General features: G+C 43.2%; 2 protein-coding genes across 4 annotated transcripts in view; both read right to left on the reverse strand.

Moving 5' to 3' along the window:
* dhrsx (dehydrogenase/reductase (SDR family) X-linked) overlaps positions 1 to 17127 on the reverse strand; it is a 35221-nt gene that overhangs the window by 4789 nt on the left and 13305 nt on the right. The window contains exons 1-6 of one of the 3 annotated variants that reach the window (XM_014150060.2): positions 15986 to 16165; positions 11395 to 11502; positions 10884 to 10952; positions 3278 to 3379; positions 1696 to 1882; positions 474 to 681 (exon numbers count right to left, since the gene is read on the reverse strand). In XM_014150060.2, coding sequence (XP_014005535.1) covers positions 474 to 681; positions 1696 to 1882; positions 3278 to 3379; positions 10884 to 10952; positions 11395 to 11502; positions 15986 to 16085 — 774 coding nt within the window. In that variant the 5' untranslated portion in view covers positions 16086 to 16165. Of the gene's footprint in view, positions 1 to 473; positions 682 to 1695; positions 1904 to 3277; positions 3380 to 10883; positions 10953 to 11394; positions 11503 to 15985; positions 16166 to 17127 lie in introns of those variants that run through there. The other 2 variants (XM_014150059.2, XM_014150061.2) reach the window with 2 other exon arrangements.
* LOC106574273 (E3 SUMO-protein ligase ZBED1) lies at positions 12276 to 16165 on the reverse strand. Its single transcript, XM_014150058.2, has 2 exons — positions 15986 to 16165; positions 12276 to 14740 (listed from the first exon to the last, which is right to left on the reverse strand). Exon 2 carries the CDS (start codon positions 14686 to 14688, stop codon positions 12607 to 12609), a length of 2082 nt encoding a protein of 693 aa, XP_014005533.1. The 5' UTR covers positions 14689 to 14740; positions 15986 to 16165; the 3' UTR covers positions 12276 to 12606.

Below are 17127 nucleotides of genomic sequence, written 5' to 3' on the forward strand. Positions count from 1 at the left end.
CTTTTTAAAACACATGGATTCCACGGCAATATGATCAACAGAAAAACTCCTTATGAAGCCTGAGCAGTAAAAGGCTGTTGCACCTTATTAGTATTCTCATCAATCACCGCTGTTAAGCTTTGGTCAAGCGTAGAAGCTTTTCCTATTACCATATCTATCTTTGGTGCATTTCCCCCCCCTCAAGTACGCCAAATTCCTAAGTATTTGTGAAGGTCGTTCACCGTACCCTGAACAGTCTTACAGAACTGTCAGCATAGTTTATGTTATCCTATAGTGAAGTATAAGACTGTTAGGTGGAATACTATGACGCTGTTGTTAGTTTTGTGAAGGAATAACGCGCAACCTTCACTTTAACAGTGACACATCATGTGGCCCATATCTATAGTATATTTCGTGCATTTTGTCTCAGGTTCCTAAACCTAAGCTGGCCTTTAAATATTTGAATGGTCATCTAGATTAAGATTCTACTTTACCCTAAACAGCATTTTGGCAACAGGTTTCTTGGCTGCCTGGGCTGGAATACAGAGGTTGTTGTACAGGTCAGTGTCCACCATGCCTGGGTCTACTGCGTTGGATGTTACTGGGAACCCTGCTGCTGTTAGCTTCTCCTGCAGATGGTATGTGAAGAGAACCAGAACCAGTTTACTCTGAGAGTAGGCGCCATGCGCACTGTAGCAGGACCTGGAGGGAGGGAGAGAGTGGGATGGAGAGAGAGGGAGAGAGCGAAATGGAGAGCGAGGGAGAGGGCGAGAGAGAGAGAAAGAGACCGTTTATCTTGGGTTAAGCCATGCTTTATAATATGATAATTTGGCAGTTTAGTTTGTCCAAAAAAAACTAAATTAACTAACTAACATACATAATACTTATTCAGTATGTTGTCTACAACCTTGTTGTTCCCAATCCAATGCCCCTAAGCTATCTGCATGACTAAACCCAATGTCTATTATACAGTACTGAATAGATAGACTTATTGTTAACACCATAAACGCTGTTCAAAAGCAAATCAACTTGTCTGTACAAACGCACTGTGAAGGTCATAAGTGCATCAGACTGTGAAATACCCAATCTATAATGTGTTTCCCCCCTGTTTCTTTTTCTTACAGCGTGAGATTGTTTTTCTAGGAAGCACCGTTGCAGCTAGCCCTTGTAGCCAGCAGCATCATCCACTCATTTCTCCCAGATGTGACGAAGCCATCTATCACATCTAAATTCGCAGGCGAGAAAGAGGGACACCGCTGTTCTTGCCCTTGAGGCAAGGAGCCTCTCAGTACAGACTGTATAATAATGGTCATCAAAACTAATAATTTTGTCCTGGTAAGAACGTTTTCGAAAACGTTAATGTTTTTTATTGAGGTAAATATTATAAGAGTATCAAAAAGGGAAGTTATGGGAATCAAGAGGTTATGTCGGTCAATGAGATTCATTGGATATAGCTTGTATCTTGAATTGAGAATGACATTCACCCATAGCCAACAGATAAATACTACTACCACATTGGTAATGGTTTTAAATGTGCTACAATACCATGTCGGGATTTTGATTTAGAGAGATTGATTAAATTTCAGCACTCAATTGGACACCTGAGAACAATGTTGGAAGCCCTATACCAAATAATCTGGGTCTGTATTCATAAAGCGTCTCAGGGTAGTAATTCTGAGATGCTCTGTGAATACAGGCCCAGGTCCTGGTCCCTACCTGCCCTGTAGGTCTTCCATATTGAGTCGTCCAACGTAGTGTGTGGCGGAGGACATGGTGACGACGCGGGAGCAGGCGTCGTGTCTCCCAGACCTCTTCAGTTTGTCCAGGAGGAGGTTTGTCAACAGGAAGTGTCCCAGATAGTTCAGACCAAAGTGCAGCTCGAAACCGTCCTCTGTCTTTCCCTCTGGAACCAGCATGATACCGGCTATGAAGGACAAGCAATATGACATTTCAATCTAAGTGCTTTACAGATACCCAGCCTAAAACCCCAATGAGCGAGCAATGCAGAGGCAGAAGCAGAAGCACAGTGGCTAGGATAAACTCCCTAGAAATGTTCAATCAATATGTCAATAAGATATAACAGCTGTCTATGCTGATATACAGTAACTGATACTTCTGTTGAGTGATTGTGAAAGGATAAATACATGGAACTGCTAAGGTCGTGGGTTCAATTCAACTAAGACTTACAGTACAGTGAGTGCATACATTTTTAGTTTGTGTAGGCCTACATTCCTTTGGATAGAACTGTCTGCTAAATGGTATATATTCTTATTACGTGATCATTAAAAACACTCCCTCTATAGAGGACTGACCTCTAGGTGTGCTATGACACTTGCAGACGATGGTCAACAAGACCTGTCTGCAGATCAGTGTATCAGTCTATGGTCTCTCAAGCACACACCTCCCCCTAATGCAGATTGAAACAGCTCATTACTCGAGGCTAAACACCATTGGCAACATGGTAATTGAGGTTACGACGATGTGTTTGTCAATAACACTATTGGACATGCCATTAGATGGCAAAGTGAAAGAGAAACAAGGTGGCATTAGGGCTTGCTTAGCTTACTAAAGCATAGGGCATAGACAGAGAAAACTCACAGCGTGACGACAACTCTACTGGCGGGGGGGGGGGATTCAGAATGCTATAGGGGCCTGCGTCCCAAATGGCACCCTATTCCGTATTTAGTGCAGAACATTTTGACCAGAGCCCTATGGGTCCTGGTCAAAAATAGCACACTATATAGAGAATATGGTGCTGTTCGGGACACGTCCGGGGTCTGTGTAGCGATGACCTTTCCCTATCATTATTCTCTCAATGGGACGACACTAACGTCTGCCCTACGTCCTTCCTTCGGCATCTACTATCCATTATCCATCAGCCGGGTGTGATATGTGATGTTAGCTGCTGAGAGCATCTTGCAGACTGGTGAATTATTAATTCAGCCTGTTTGTGGGCAGAGAGTGGCTGACTGTTACCCCAAGCCAGTCAGTACCGGAGTCTCCAAAGACCTTCTCTCAATAAAAGCTATTTTGTTCAAACAAACTGCCCTGGAGGACAACACAACAGGGCTTTGCCTGAAATGGCACCATATTCCTATAGCAGAGTACTACCTCATAGTGCTATGATCAAAAGCGGTGCACTATTGGGAATAGGGTGCCATTTTGGAGGCCCCCTAGGAACATGAAACACTGTATTTTCAAGGGTTGACGACAACCAGTGTTTGCATGATTTACTATGATTCTCTTTAAAGGTGAATATTGTGGTGTATTGAATAGAGGTTGTTTGGTGTATAAGTACCATTGTTCACAAGGACGTGAAGCGGTAGAGCCCTGGCTTTAAACCTTTGGACAAACTGCCGTACCGACTTTAGGGAACACAGGTCCAGGAACAGAAATTCCACTGTGAACAGAACACAAAAACACACAAACAACATTAACATTCTTCTATGCCTAAATATACCGGCATCTAGCTTATAGCATCAACAAATCACAAACATTACAATTTTCTTATGCTATAATACATAGATGTCTGGTTAGCTACACTTGTACTAACACAGGTCAGGACAAGACATCATCCTTTCATTTAGTTTTACATCAACCATTGACAGACAGTAAAGTGATCATACCAGCCCATAAACTGCAAGACAGATTACTGCAAAGGCTCTCAATGAGTAAAAGTACATTTTAAAAAAGCAGCACAACATTGCTTAGAATCAAGGGCAATGGTGACGTCATTGAGGACCTTTAAGGTTGCAGTGACACATCAATAACCTGAGCGGAAACCAGATTGCATACCAGAGAGAATACTATAGGCATCAAGAAAGCCAGTGAGTTGATTATTGACGAGTTTTTCCCAACACTTTTGATAAACAGGGCAAAATAGAAATAGGCCTATAACAGTTAGCACCTCAGACTCAGTGACCGTCTGCAGGGAAAAACTTTGCAGCGGGGGGGGGAGGGTCCTCTCCTTGCTTTTAATATCTCAGGAATCCTAATTATGCAAATCCTAATCTTTTACTTCCTTTCCCCCTGAAGGATAAAGCAGCTGTATGATAAGCCATGGTCTCATTCAGTAGTACACTATAACTGTGAGACAAAAACTAAACACAAGGTAGATTACATTATGGCAATACACTCAGTGACCTGGCATGAATTAAACATGATCTCATCAGCAGTGTAATAAAAGAGCACAAAGTACGTGTCGATGTATATCTAATATTCCCTGGTATGGAAACTATAACCGACGAAACATTGTCACAAGAAAAGGTGGAGAGTTAATTGTGTATGCAGGAATCGTTCTTACGGGCCAAACGATAGCGCGTTTATTTATCACCACAGGAAGCGACAGAGTGCTTCACTGAACTTTACTCATCTGCATAACAGTGCAAGGGAAATAAATACAGTTTGTGTCTTGATCACGGCTCCAACATAAAAAGGGCCACATTAAATCCTAATGAAATCAAAGCATTTTAAAAGTCAACGCTATAATGAGACAGGAACAAGAATGCCATGACTGAAGCTAGCTCTACGGCTAGGAATCCAGGGTTTTACACAATAGTATTGAGTAATGACATTAGCCCCCCCCACACACACACACACACACACACACACACACACAATCAGAATGTCATATCTCTGAACCACTTGGCACAGCTTGTGGCGTCCCCGAACTGAGTGCTCAAGCACATAATTAAACAAATTATTGTCCCATAATTAGGTAAATTACTCTGCATTACACTAATCACGGGACTCTTCCCCAGTGAGTGTAAAGAGTGAACAGTGTTTCAAGCATTGCTGAGCTGCCATATAAACAGCTCCAGAAAATAAGAGTAGAGAAAGCTAGAGAAATCCGCTGTAAATGTAGATGTTCTGTTGGGAAGGAGAACTACAGATGAAAAGATATTCAGCAACTCTTGGTAGGAAAATGGATGTTTGCTTAAAAATAAAAATCTACCTTTTATTGTTAAAACCATTCTGAAAATAGCTTCATATGGGTACTAGGAAAGACCCATAGGCGATGTGTGTGTGTATACAAACAACCCATAACTGTAATGTACAAATTTGTGTAAAGCGAGGGGTCAAAGAGGTCAATTGACAGCCCTGTAGTTGTAGAGAGGAGAGGACAGAGGACATCTCTCTGTAATAATCAGTGTGTTGTGTGAGTCACAGTGAGTCAACAAAGGCCTTGCTAGCTAACGATCTTGTATCTTAAGTGGGAGATAACAAAACATGCCCCCGGCTAATGGCTTGTATAAGGTCATCCCAAGAGACCGTGATTTACAAAGAGTTGAAAGTGGAGAGAGGCTGTTCTTTGTCCTTTGTATGAGTAAGCTAACTATATGGTGGTTATAGGCTTCAGAAATCATTGCAGTGGAATTCATCTAATACCATACAAATATCCCAACAAATGCATATTTATTCTCTTTCTCCTCCGTCCTTTCTTCCTCTCGAACACTTCAACTCTCGAAAATATCAAGCTCTTAGGATTTTACAGTGAATTTATCCTCCGAAAATGAACATATCCATAAAAAATTAAATAACTTCACTGAGAATGTGTGATCCCCAATAAGCTCTCTCTATTCTAATCACTGTCCAATATTGACCAACATTTGCATAGATTACAATAATTCATTGGAAAAAATATCCATGCTGTAGTAAATATTCTACCAATCCATCTCTAGTGCCAGAGCTTTGTCACGTGAAAGATCTGTCATGAAGGAAAGAAGGGTATCCTCCAGTCTAGTCACAGTGCCAAAGAGCCAGCTGGAGGACACAGACTAGAAGGCGTCGTGCCATCTGGAATATCAACAAAGATGTCTCATCCAAAGACGTGTTGAAATACTGCCATCTTCCTGAATTACATTCTCTCCCTGACCAGTTCCGACTGCTGCTGTACATACTGACCAGCTGCTGTCCAATAACAGGACAGAGGACTGGAAACAGGCTGGCTGCTAGTTTGACCGTCCAGCTGCAACTCTGATAAGGGATTGATCGTCCACAATTATTTATAGGAGCTTATAGGATAGATTGATGCTGCTCCGAAAAAGGAGGAGAAGGCAGATTGGAGGGTAAATCAGCAGGATGTCTATTGGCATGATATTCGTCTCTCACTCTCCATTGCAGATAGGCGGTATGGAAGTCAGGAAGTCGTTAAAGGAGATGAATGCAGCCACTGGTGTCGCAAACTAAACCGGTGGGCTTTCTGACGCTTAAAAAAAAAATGTCACCAACTTTTATTGCTGAGACACAGCAATGATCATAAAATATCAGCAGATACAGCACGTTTCTAGATGACCGTAAATAACAGGTTGATTGTACAGTGGTTGCGGTCCCACAGTATCACACCCACATGTGTCATATGGACAAAGGCTCAGACACCGCGACAACAAACAGCTAAAAGAGTGGTGGCTGTCCTGTCTTTTGCCCACATCGCGTTGTGTTATAGCGTTCACCTGCTGGGTTTTCAACGAGCTATGGCTGTTTTTGACGTTTTGTAGAATGATCGGGAAATTGACTGCTGATATTCTGGTCAGAGGCGCGCGGCCGTCCATAGTTCTGGGCCCGGCTTCCCAAAACCATTGAGGTTAAATTCATTGTTAGAACTTTGTCAGAGCATCTTTAAATCTCGGGACTGTTTCACAAATCCGTTGTTAGAACTTTGTCAGAGCATCTTTAAATCTCGGGACTGTTTCACAAATCCGTCGTCACTACAGTTGCCCTTGAAAACGCTTGTTATTTATTGGGCACAGACAACAGCACAAAGGGCAAGAAGGTAGAGACAACAATACATCACACAAAGCAGCCACAACTGTCAGTAAGTGTCCATCATTGAGTCTTTGAATGAAGAGATTGAGATAAAACTGTCCAGTTTGAGTGTTTGTTTCAGCTCGTTCCAGTCGCTAGCTGCAGCGAACTGAAAAGACGAGCGACCCAGGGATGTGCGCGCTTTGGGGATCTTTAACAGAATGTGACTGGCAGAACGGGTGTTCTGTGTGGAGGATGAGGGCTGCAGTAGATATCTCAGACAGGGGGGAGTGGGACCTAAGAGGGTTTTATAAATAAGCATCAACCGGTGGGTCTTGCGACGGGGTACAGAGATGACCAGTTTACAGAGGAGTATAGAGTGCAGTGATGTGTCCTTTAACTATAAAGAGCATTGGTGGTAATTCTAATAGCCGAATGGTAAAGAACCGCTCGGGAGCACACTTACCTGCCGATCTATAAATTACGTCTCCGTAATCTAGCATGGGTAGGTAGGTCATCTGAATCAGGGTTAGTTTGGCAGCAGGGGTGAAAGAGGAGCGATTACGATAGAGAAAACCAAGTCTAGATTTAACCTTCGCCTGCAGCTGAGAGAAGGACAGTGTACCGTCTAGCCATACTCCCAAGTATTTGTATGAGGTGACTACCTCAAGCTCTAAACCCTCAGAGGTAGTAATCACACCTGTGGGGAGAGCGGCATTCTTCTTACCAAACCACATGACCTTGGTTTTGGAGGTGTTCAGAACAAGGTTAAGGGCAGAGAAAGCTTGTTGAACACTAAGAAAGCTTTGTTGTAGAGCGTTTAACACAAAATCCGGGGAGGGGCTTGCTGAGTATAAGACTATCATCTGCATATAAATGGATGAGAGAGCTTCCTATTGCCTGAACTATGTTGTTGATGTAAATTGAGAAGAGCATGGGGCCAAGGATCGAGCATAGGGGTACACCCTTGGTGACAGGCAGTGGCTGAGACAGCAGATGTTCTGCCTTTATACACTGCACTCTTTGAGAAAGGTAGTTAGCAAACCAGGCCAAAGACCCCTCAGAGACATCAATACTCCTTAGCCGGCCCACAAGAATGGAATGGTCTACCCTATCAAAAGCTTTGGCCAAGTCAATAAATATAGCAGCACAACATTGCTTAGAATCAAGGACAATGGCCACATCATTGAGGACCTTTAAGGTTGCAGTGACACATCCATAACCTGATCAGAAACCAGATTGCATACCAGAGAGAATACTACAGACATCAAGAAAGCCAGTGAATTGATTATTGACAAGTTTTTCCAACACTTTTGATAAACAGGGCAAAATAGAAATAGGCCTGTAACAGTTAGGATCAGCTTGATCTCCCCCTTTAAATGAAGGACGAACCGTGGCTGCCTTCCAAGCCCTGGGAACCTCCCCAGAGAGGAGAGAAAGTGATTAAAAAGGTCAGAGATAGACTTGGCAATGATAGGGGCAGCAACCTTAAATAAGGAAGGGTCTAAACCATCTGACCCAGATGGTTTTTTGGGGTTAAGTTTAAGGAGCTCCTTTAGCACCTTGGATTCAGTGACCGTCTGCAGGGGAAAACTTTGTAGCGGGGGAAAAAGAGGGTGGAGCATTGGGCTAGTCGCATTAGAAGGGGTGGTAGATGAGGAAATGTTGGAAGGGCAAGGATGCATGGCTGAGTCAAATAGGAATCCTGACTTAATATATTGGCAATTGAAGAGCTCAGCCATGTGCTTCTTGTCAGTAACAACCACATCATCAACTTTAAAGGACACGGGCAGCTGTGAGGAGGGTTTATTCTCCAGGTCTTTAACCGTTTTCTAGAACTTCTTGGGGTTAGACGCACAGAGAGAGAACTGCTCCTTAAAGTAACAAAAACTTTGGCCTTCCGGATAGCCTGCGGGCACTTATTTCTCATTTTCCTGAACGAGAGCCAGTCAGCCTGAGTATGCGTGTGCCGAGCCTTTCGCCAAATGCAATTCTTGAGGTGGAGTATCTCTGCATAGATTACATAAGGTAAGCATTAGAATAAGCCGGCTAAATATTTGTAGCTATAGGTCAGGGATCAACTAGATTTGTTCTTGAGTGGATGGTCGTAGGCCAGAACATAATTACAAATAATTTGAAGGCTGCAAATTGACCACAAGAAGCCCAAACAGATATATTTGACTAAACATAATAATTTCAAACCTTGTCACGTCTCTCTATTATGCGTGGGAATACTTGGGAAAAGATTTTCAAAATTAAAATCACCTGGAGCTGATTTCCTGGTGTTTTTAGTCATTTATTGATTTGATTTGACCCTCTGTGTGAATGCTAGTTGGGGAACCCTGCTATAGGTTGTATCTCATAGGCTGTGATCAAATGTCAGTATAGTGAAATAATTCTAAAGTTAAGGTAAGATTTGAAAGGGAGAAAACTGATCCGAGAGCAGAGCTGCCTTTCTTTTGATCTTATCAGTATCGGCCGTTCTCTCTGCGTGGGGTTTTGGGAAATGCATGTTACGTCGAGTGGCGCAGCGGTCTAAGGCACTGCATCTCAGAGCTAGAGGCGTCATGGTTCGAATCCAGGCTGTATCACAACCGGCCGTGATTGGGAGTCCCATAGGGCGGCGCGCAATTGGCCCAGCGCCGTCCGGGTTTGGCCGGTGTAGACCGTCATTGTAAATAAGAATTTGTTCTTAACTGACTCACCTAGTTAAATAAAAGTTAAATGCGTTCCATCACTACGGGAAACCGGATCCTGGTACGTTTCCCCTCTTATGCAGAGACTTCTTTTAAAGCAGACAGTCTTGAATAAGGAACAGGGTTAAACTGTTGAGGGGGCAGAATGAATGAGGTTTAATAGGACCTGAAGCTACTGTCTCTAAGCATTGTCTGCCTGGTTGGTGATTTAGCAAACACATTCTGACAACACACAAATCTGTTATATTGTCTCCGTATGCTGCTGATGAAGCAAGGTTAGACATTCTGGCCCTACAAAAGTCAGAGGAGAATTCCTGGTGACATGCCACACAAACATTTTCTCAACCATCCAATCTTAGACAGCAAACACAGTGATATGGATTGTATGTTGGGTGACGAGGACAAACTCCCGACATATAGAGCTAATACCAAACGTGCACAGATATCGGAGAGGGCATGAAATACACATATACAAAAAATGAGCTCAGAAATGCATCTCTGTGGCAGACGTTGTTATTGGCTCTCAGGCCTACCAGTACACACTATATAAGACAATCAGATATCCTGTTCATGTAGGAACTCTTACCGTTTTGCCTCCCACACAACTTGTTAGAGGCTTGCGAAACACCGCTTGCCTGACAGTGCATGCCAGGGTTGGGGCGGAGGGGGGGGATTCAATGCACCAGGGGGACATTTCCTGTTTTTAATACAAAAAAAGCCCATTTCTCATTTCCACGTCTGTCATCATTACTCTGGAGCAGGGCGTACATGACAATGATGTTACCCTGGCTGACTGGAGCGGTACTATGATCATTGTCATTTCAGCATCAGAGAGGAAGGGAAGAGGGAAGCTGCCTGCTTGGGATCAAAATATGCTGTCTCCCCTGCTTCTTTCCAAACAGCCTCTTTAAATCACATCTGCATGACAATGAAACTGAGACTGGTTGGCAGCAGATCGCTTTCCTCTTCGTACTCGATCAAACACAAGCACAGACAAACATCTCCCTCGCCTTTCCCCTGCTCCCACTCGTGACACGGCTTTGCTTTTATCAAAATAAATGTAAAAAGTAAATATAAGGGAAGGAGGGACCGGGGAAAAACAATGGGAATTGAAGAGAAAACCTGCTGCCTTTAGATAATTGCCTTTGGAATGGACTCTGGCGTCCAAGCCGCCTCTGACAAGGTGCAGGTGTACCGACATCCTCCCTCTGTTACAAAGCAGGAGAAGTGGTTTACTCTTACCAGCATGAACCCAACTTTTTACCCCGGAAAACACAGTTAAAAGTCAAGCCACTCATGTACATAGGCCTATGTCTGAATAGCTTACTGCCTGTGTATAGGAGCAGACCTATTTGAGAGGTAGCCTATTCATTCTGCAATGGCTGTGTGGAAACGATAGAGAGACAGAAGGAGAGAGAGCGGGAGAGAGAGAGGCTATAAGGGAAATAGTCATGAGAAAATTACCTTTCCCCTCGCTGCCCTCTTCGTGGATCTTCTTCACAGCTTGCAGGCCATCCTCTTCAGAGTTCCCAGCTGGAGGAGAGGGGAATGATTAGGGGGAAAAAGAGGATGGATGGAGGGATGAATGAATGGGGTACTCTGGAGCAGCAGGTATCCTTCCCTCATCATAGAGACCAGGGAGAGCCAAGTGAAAGACTAAACCTACACTTCTGATTTGGGTTTCTTTGAAGCAGTGCCACTATTACCTTAATAATGATTTCTTTGCAAAACCCTATTCAATTTGATTGATGAGTCAAATTTGATTAGGTTAGGAAATAACTGCCTTAGGCAGGGATTCCCTTAGATTCCCTATGTACTGTAGTGAAAATCAGTGCAACATTACTTAGGCTACAATTCAACAAAACATTAACCTAAGGATGTTAGCACACAGGCTTCAACTATGTTGGACTGAGCAATTTAGAATGATTTGGGAGATTACTGAGTCATGACCAAAGGGTGTGTGTGTGTACAATACCTATAACCACATGCATGCCAAGGCTTGCCAGGTGTCTTGCAGTCTCATAACCCATTCCTCGGGCACCCCCCGTCACTATGGCAACCCTTCCATTTTGTTTGGGCAAAACTGTGTGAGGAAGAAAAAGAAAACTAAGGTCCATACGTTGCCATTGCCTTGCAATACAATGGAAAATCTATGGGTTGATACAAACAGGCGTATTTATTCCATCCAGTCCAACATATCACTGAGAACAACTCAATTACGGGCAATCAAAACGTAATTCCGCTGACTCAGTTTTGTTTTGCCCATTATAAAAAAAAAACACACAGTACTCCATTTTGGGGCAATTTGTGTTGGGTCAGAGAAATTACATTGTGCTGTAATCTGCAGTTATCGAAGTGTACGGTGTGGAGTCGGACTGAAGTTGAGTGAGTCACAGGTAAATAAGTCCGTAACGACCTCTAGTCCTGAAACACGCAGGGAGGAAGAGCCCTTCATTATCGATGCCACATAGATCCATTTTGCTTGACAACAACAGTTCCTGCCCCTGAAGATAAAATGACTTTGTGCAACAAGCACACAAACCACAGCCTGCACGCGGCCAGACAGTTTAGCATGACTAAAATTAGAGCCGCAGTGCTTATCTATGCACTGAGGGTGATCAGGATGGTTGAGATTTCAACTCTATTACATTTCTCCCAATCAGTTTTGCATCACATTTGCAGTGGCGGCTGGTGAGTGGTTAAATGGGCAGTTCGTTGCTCATTTAGTTTCCAAAACAACTGTAACACTGAGAAGCCTATAAATGCAATTTGATACCTTAGTAGTACCATCGGGACTCATCTGAGGAAGTTGTATTGGACACATTGAACACAAAATGGAACACGAGCAAGCCGAGATTCAAGTTATATAGGATATACTTTATATTCTTCTGAGAGTTCAGTACAGATAACAAAGCTTGGCACATCAAAGCTAATCTAAAATGTACTGTAAAGACATCTTAAACAGTCTAAGGACTTCAAAGAGCAAAGCAAACAATGACTCAGAAATGACTTGAACATTGGGACAATAAAAGCCATTTAGCCCTACATCAAATAGTTAATGAAATAAAATCGCAGCATGATCAGAAATAGAAAATTCACCAGATGTTACACTCACATAAATCCTTTTTACTAGTAAAGAACTAAATGCCCTCAGTATATATTCTATTGTTAAGTATTTCCTTTAGGATTAGGGTATTGTAACTGTTTGGTAGTGTGCAGTGGCTTGCCCAGTTATTCCATGGCCTGACCCAGAGTCCTGCTCCTGTCCCAAGCCCCATTCCCCTGAGTCATCCTCAACAGGTTCAGCCTCATTGCAGCGGCGTGAGTTTTCATAGAGAAACACCTGTTGGTCTACATGTGCCGGGGTGAGGCGGTTCCTCTTACCACAGAAGAAAGTCCCTGAGGAACTGAACAGTCTGTGGGAGGGGACACTAGTGGCGGGGACACACCAGTACTTCTGGAGCACCTTGGGGAGAGTAGGAAATAAGCCCATACGGTCCGACCACCAATGGAGAGGGTCTTCGTTGAGACCCAGGATCTTCTGGGATTTGAAGTTGCTCAGCTCTTCCACGACCTGAGCGTGTAGCTCCTCTTGGTTCTCGTCATTGCCTGACTGGCAAAATATCACAGCCAAAGGGTTGCCTGCATTGCTACATGAAGGAGAGGGTTTGTCAAGAGCCTGTTTTTTGTTGGGTGGCTCATCAGAAAGAGGAGCCAATTCATCTGTGACCACATTCTCATTCCTCTGTTTCTCAAGAATGGCTTTGGCCTCCTCAATGACTTTACTCTCCACTTGGGAGCGGTCGTGGGGGGACAGGAAAGGAAGCCTCTTGTAACGGGGATCCAGGAAAGTGGCGACGTTGAGAAACGTTGCAATCTCAGACGTCTGCGGGTAGGTGCTGGACAACACCTTGGAGATGACCTCTTTGGCCATGCCAACCTCTTTTGCGTCCCCTTCTTTGGCCTTGAGGGTTGTGTTCAGCAGCATGTGAAGGACAGGCCTCACCATACTAATGGTCGGATACCTACAGTCTGTTATCATGTCAGCTACCAGTTTGAAAGGTTGCAGAACTCCAATCAAGCCCTCAACCATGTTCCATTCACTGTCCTTGAAACTCAGCTGATGGTTGTCACTGTCCTCCATGAGTACCACACTGATAATGGCCTGCTGCTCTTTCAGGCGCTGGAGCATAGTCAGTGTGGTCACCCAGGATCGGACCCTGTCTCTGATGAGGACACACTGGACTAGGCCTTGCTGCCTCTGCTTCTCTCGCAGCAGATACATAGCCATCACGGACTGTTGGAAATAATCAACAAGTTTGCGGCAACGTCCCAAAAAGCAGTCAATTCTGGGCAGCTGAAAGGCCTCATCCATCCCTCGATTTATAGTGTGGCCAAGACAAGGCATCTGCACGGATAGATCCAGAAGAGAGCAAGCTTTCACAATGTCCAATGAACCGTTAGTGGTGGCACCGTTGACTTTATGAGTTATCCCCCATTCGACAAAGGCTTCGTACAATGCTCTGGTAATATTCTCAGCTGTATTGTCCTCTGGAACTTCAAAAGTTTTCAGGCATTTGGAACTCATGGAGAAACCAGAACCTAGTCCGTTTTGGTTCAGAGAGTGCATGGACAGGGAGATGTAGGTCCTGTTCTGGGTTTGGCTTTGCCAAAGGTCAGTTGAGACACCGCAGTTTACCACCCCTGCCACCTCACCCAGCACTGCATCTCGGATCTGATTGTACCTCTGTGGTAGGGCCTTCATTGCTACGTCGATTCTGCTAGGGGGCAAGTATCTTGGATCTGCAGTCCTTAAAAGGGCCTGAAAGGTGGGTTCTTCCACCACAGACACAGGGTACATCCCTTCACAGACAAAGTTGATGATCGCAGACGTCAGATCATTATGCCGTCGGTTGATATTTTCAAACGCTGGGCTCTGCTTCAGGATGGCTTCCTGACATTGCTGCTGCATAGGTTCAGTCTTTATCTTGGAGTAGGCCGTTGCGACCGCCTCACGCATCTGCTCCGTGTTGCTCTTCACAAACTCACAGAACTCAACTGGGTGGTTCTTCTCCAGGTGGTACGAGAGATTAGAGGTGTTCCCGGAATATGCTATTTGAGTCATACATATGCGACAGTAGATCCTCCTCCAGTGTAGTATACACCCGTCTGCATCGGTGTCAAAGCCGAAATACCTCCATACTTTACTTTTTGCCCTTGGATGTGCGACAAGGTGGAGATTAGATGAGGAAGCACCTTTGGCCTCCATTTTGTTCCTTTGACAATGATCCTTTTAGGTGCCTTCACTCATTACTGAGTACCTAACAAAGGCAGTGAGATAAAGGTGGCATGAGATAACAAAAGGTCAACAGGAAAAGAAAATGTCAGATAGGGGCTTTTACCCCAGTAATTAATAGGCTATAACTACGTTTTTTCTTATTTGTAATTCAACATATTCTCTAAATAAAATATTCTAAGAGCCAGTACAGAATGAGCTTGCCTCTCCCCTGCTGTGGAGGACATGGCGCCACCTTAAACATAAATCTAGGGGACACAATGCAATCTGCTTTGAGTATTGACAATTTTGTTGACCCAATCATCCCTCTAATTACTAGCCGGTCTTATCGTGATTGGGATACTGAAAATTGCCTGACCCGGTCTCTCACCATAAAGCCTAGGGTCCAATTACACAAGCATCTTTTGCCAAGGCTAAAACTAACTTCAGTACAGCTTAGGCCCTAAATGACACAACTGGATTTTTTGCATGCTTAGGTATGTTTGAGAGGTTTAGGCTAATTGGTCTTTTCTATAACAAGACAGAATACAACACTGCTATTGTGTCAGTCCATGTTAGGCTACAAATTCACATGAGGATTTCGACATTCTGATGTGATGTGAATAAGTGGGAATCTGGGCTAAAGGTCATTGATTACCCCTATCCTTCCAAAAGCACTATAGTTCACACAAGACAATGAAGATATGTAGTGAGATTATCATGACGTGTGATTCACCTTACAAGGCATGGTATTATGGCACACTATGAATTTTGAAAATGTGCATAGGAATAGATCAAAAACCCATTCCCATTACAGACCAAGGCTACTATTTTTGTAGCATCAGGCTAGGCTACTTTAATGTAGGGTTAAAGTACCCTAGGTCTGGGGTTGTGTGCATTTGTGAAATGGAATGCTGATATATAATTTATATTTTGTGCTGGAAAAAAATGGTTATGGAAAGCAGATCATATATCCTAACAACAAAGGCTATAGGTAAGTTACAGTAGCAGTCAACTATCGCATAACACTTGCAGCTTCATTTTATGACAGCCAGTTATATCAATTCCTCAACAATTTGTTAAACAGTGGTTGCATTTTGATATTAATTCGTTTGCTAGTCAATTTTCAGTCAAATTGGCTATTGTTGTTGAAAGCCTTCACTAGCTAGCTAAGTAGCTAACGTTAACAGGCAGCTCTAGCCAGCAGCTAACGTTATAGGCTAGGATAAGTGATCATCACAGCTGCATTCAATATCTTCAATGAATACGGGGATGAACAGAAAAGTCTAACCTGGTAACGTAAAAGACTTGTTGAACAGTTGATACAGAAGAACTTTAACTCCCACTAAATACAGCCTCAAAATTGGTAAAATGAAAGACAGTAGCCACATATCTGTGCCAGGTCTCTTCGTGTGTTTCAGTCCTTGGATTCCGTGCTACTCTGCACACTTGTGCTTCGCTAAGTTCCTCCTGCTCTGTGAGTGCACCGAAGCGTGCTCCGCCCCTTGACATTAGTTCTGCCCCCTCAAATCTGTATCACGAGTAGGGCACGCAACTCGCAGGAAGCGTGGAGATGTGAGGAGAGAAAAAAAAGGTCCACCCTTATTAATCTCGTCTCACGGTCTGTACAGTACATCAAATATAATATCGTCAGTATTTTTTTATTTATTTAGACTTCTTACTTCACAAATCCAGTTATAAAATATTAGCCAGATAATTTGTATCAATAATTTTAAATGAAGCATTGGCTTTGATTGTAAAGGCTTTGACTAGTCGAAAATAGTTGAGGTTCACTTCTATAGGGGAGAGTGGTGTAAATTGAGCCAAAGGGGTAAATTGACCCACCCTTGCTTCTAGGAAACCATACCCAAAATTAATAATTTGACCAAATATTAAGGAAGAGGTCATCATTTCGTGGAGTCTGCAAAGGAAGAAACCACATTAAAAACATTTTTTTTATCCAAGTCAAATGAATGTATTGTGTTAGAGGTTTCATGATGCTTGTACTGTATCTAAACCAAATTAGATACTTTTAAGATTGTTCTATACATCAGGTGGGGTCTCTATAAGCTTCTATATGAGGTCCTAAACCTAACATGAAAGTGCATCCTTGTAGCTGTGTGGGCTAATATAGTCAAAATGAGCCAATGGTTGAGCCAATGGCAAGTTGAGCAAATTGAAGTGTTTTCTTCCTAAGCATAATGCAAGGAATTATCGCTGGGATATGAGGTAACAACAGGGCCTGGCCTATGTTGAAAGTGTTAAAACAAGTACAAAGTGTTTGTTAGGTGTTAAGCCTGGTAAATTGTGCCAAGAGACCACTTTTTTTTGTACAAGCTATGTTTTCAAAACTGTTATGTTTACATGAATTATGATTATATCCAGTGATACATAACATCCTGAAATATATGTCGATATCTTTGTTAGAAAGAA

Source organism: Salmo salar, chromosome ssa16, assembly GCF_905237065.1.
Source record: "Salmo salar chromosome ssa16, Ssal_v3.1, whole genome shotgun sequence".
Taxonomy (NCBI): Eukaryota; Metazoa; Chordata; class Actinopteri; order Salmoniformes; family Salmonidae; genus Salmo; species Salmo salar.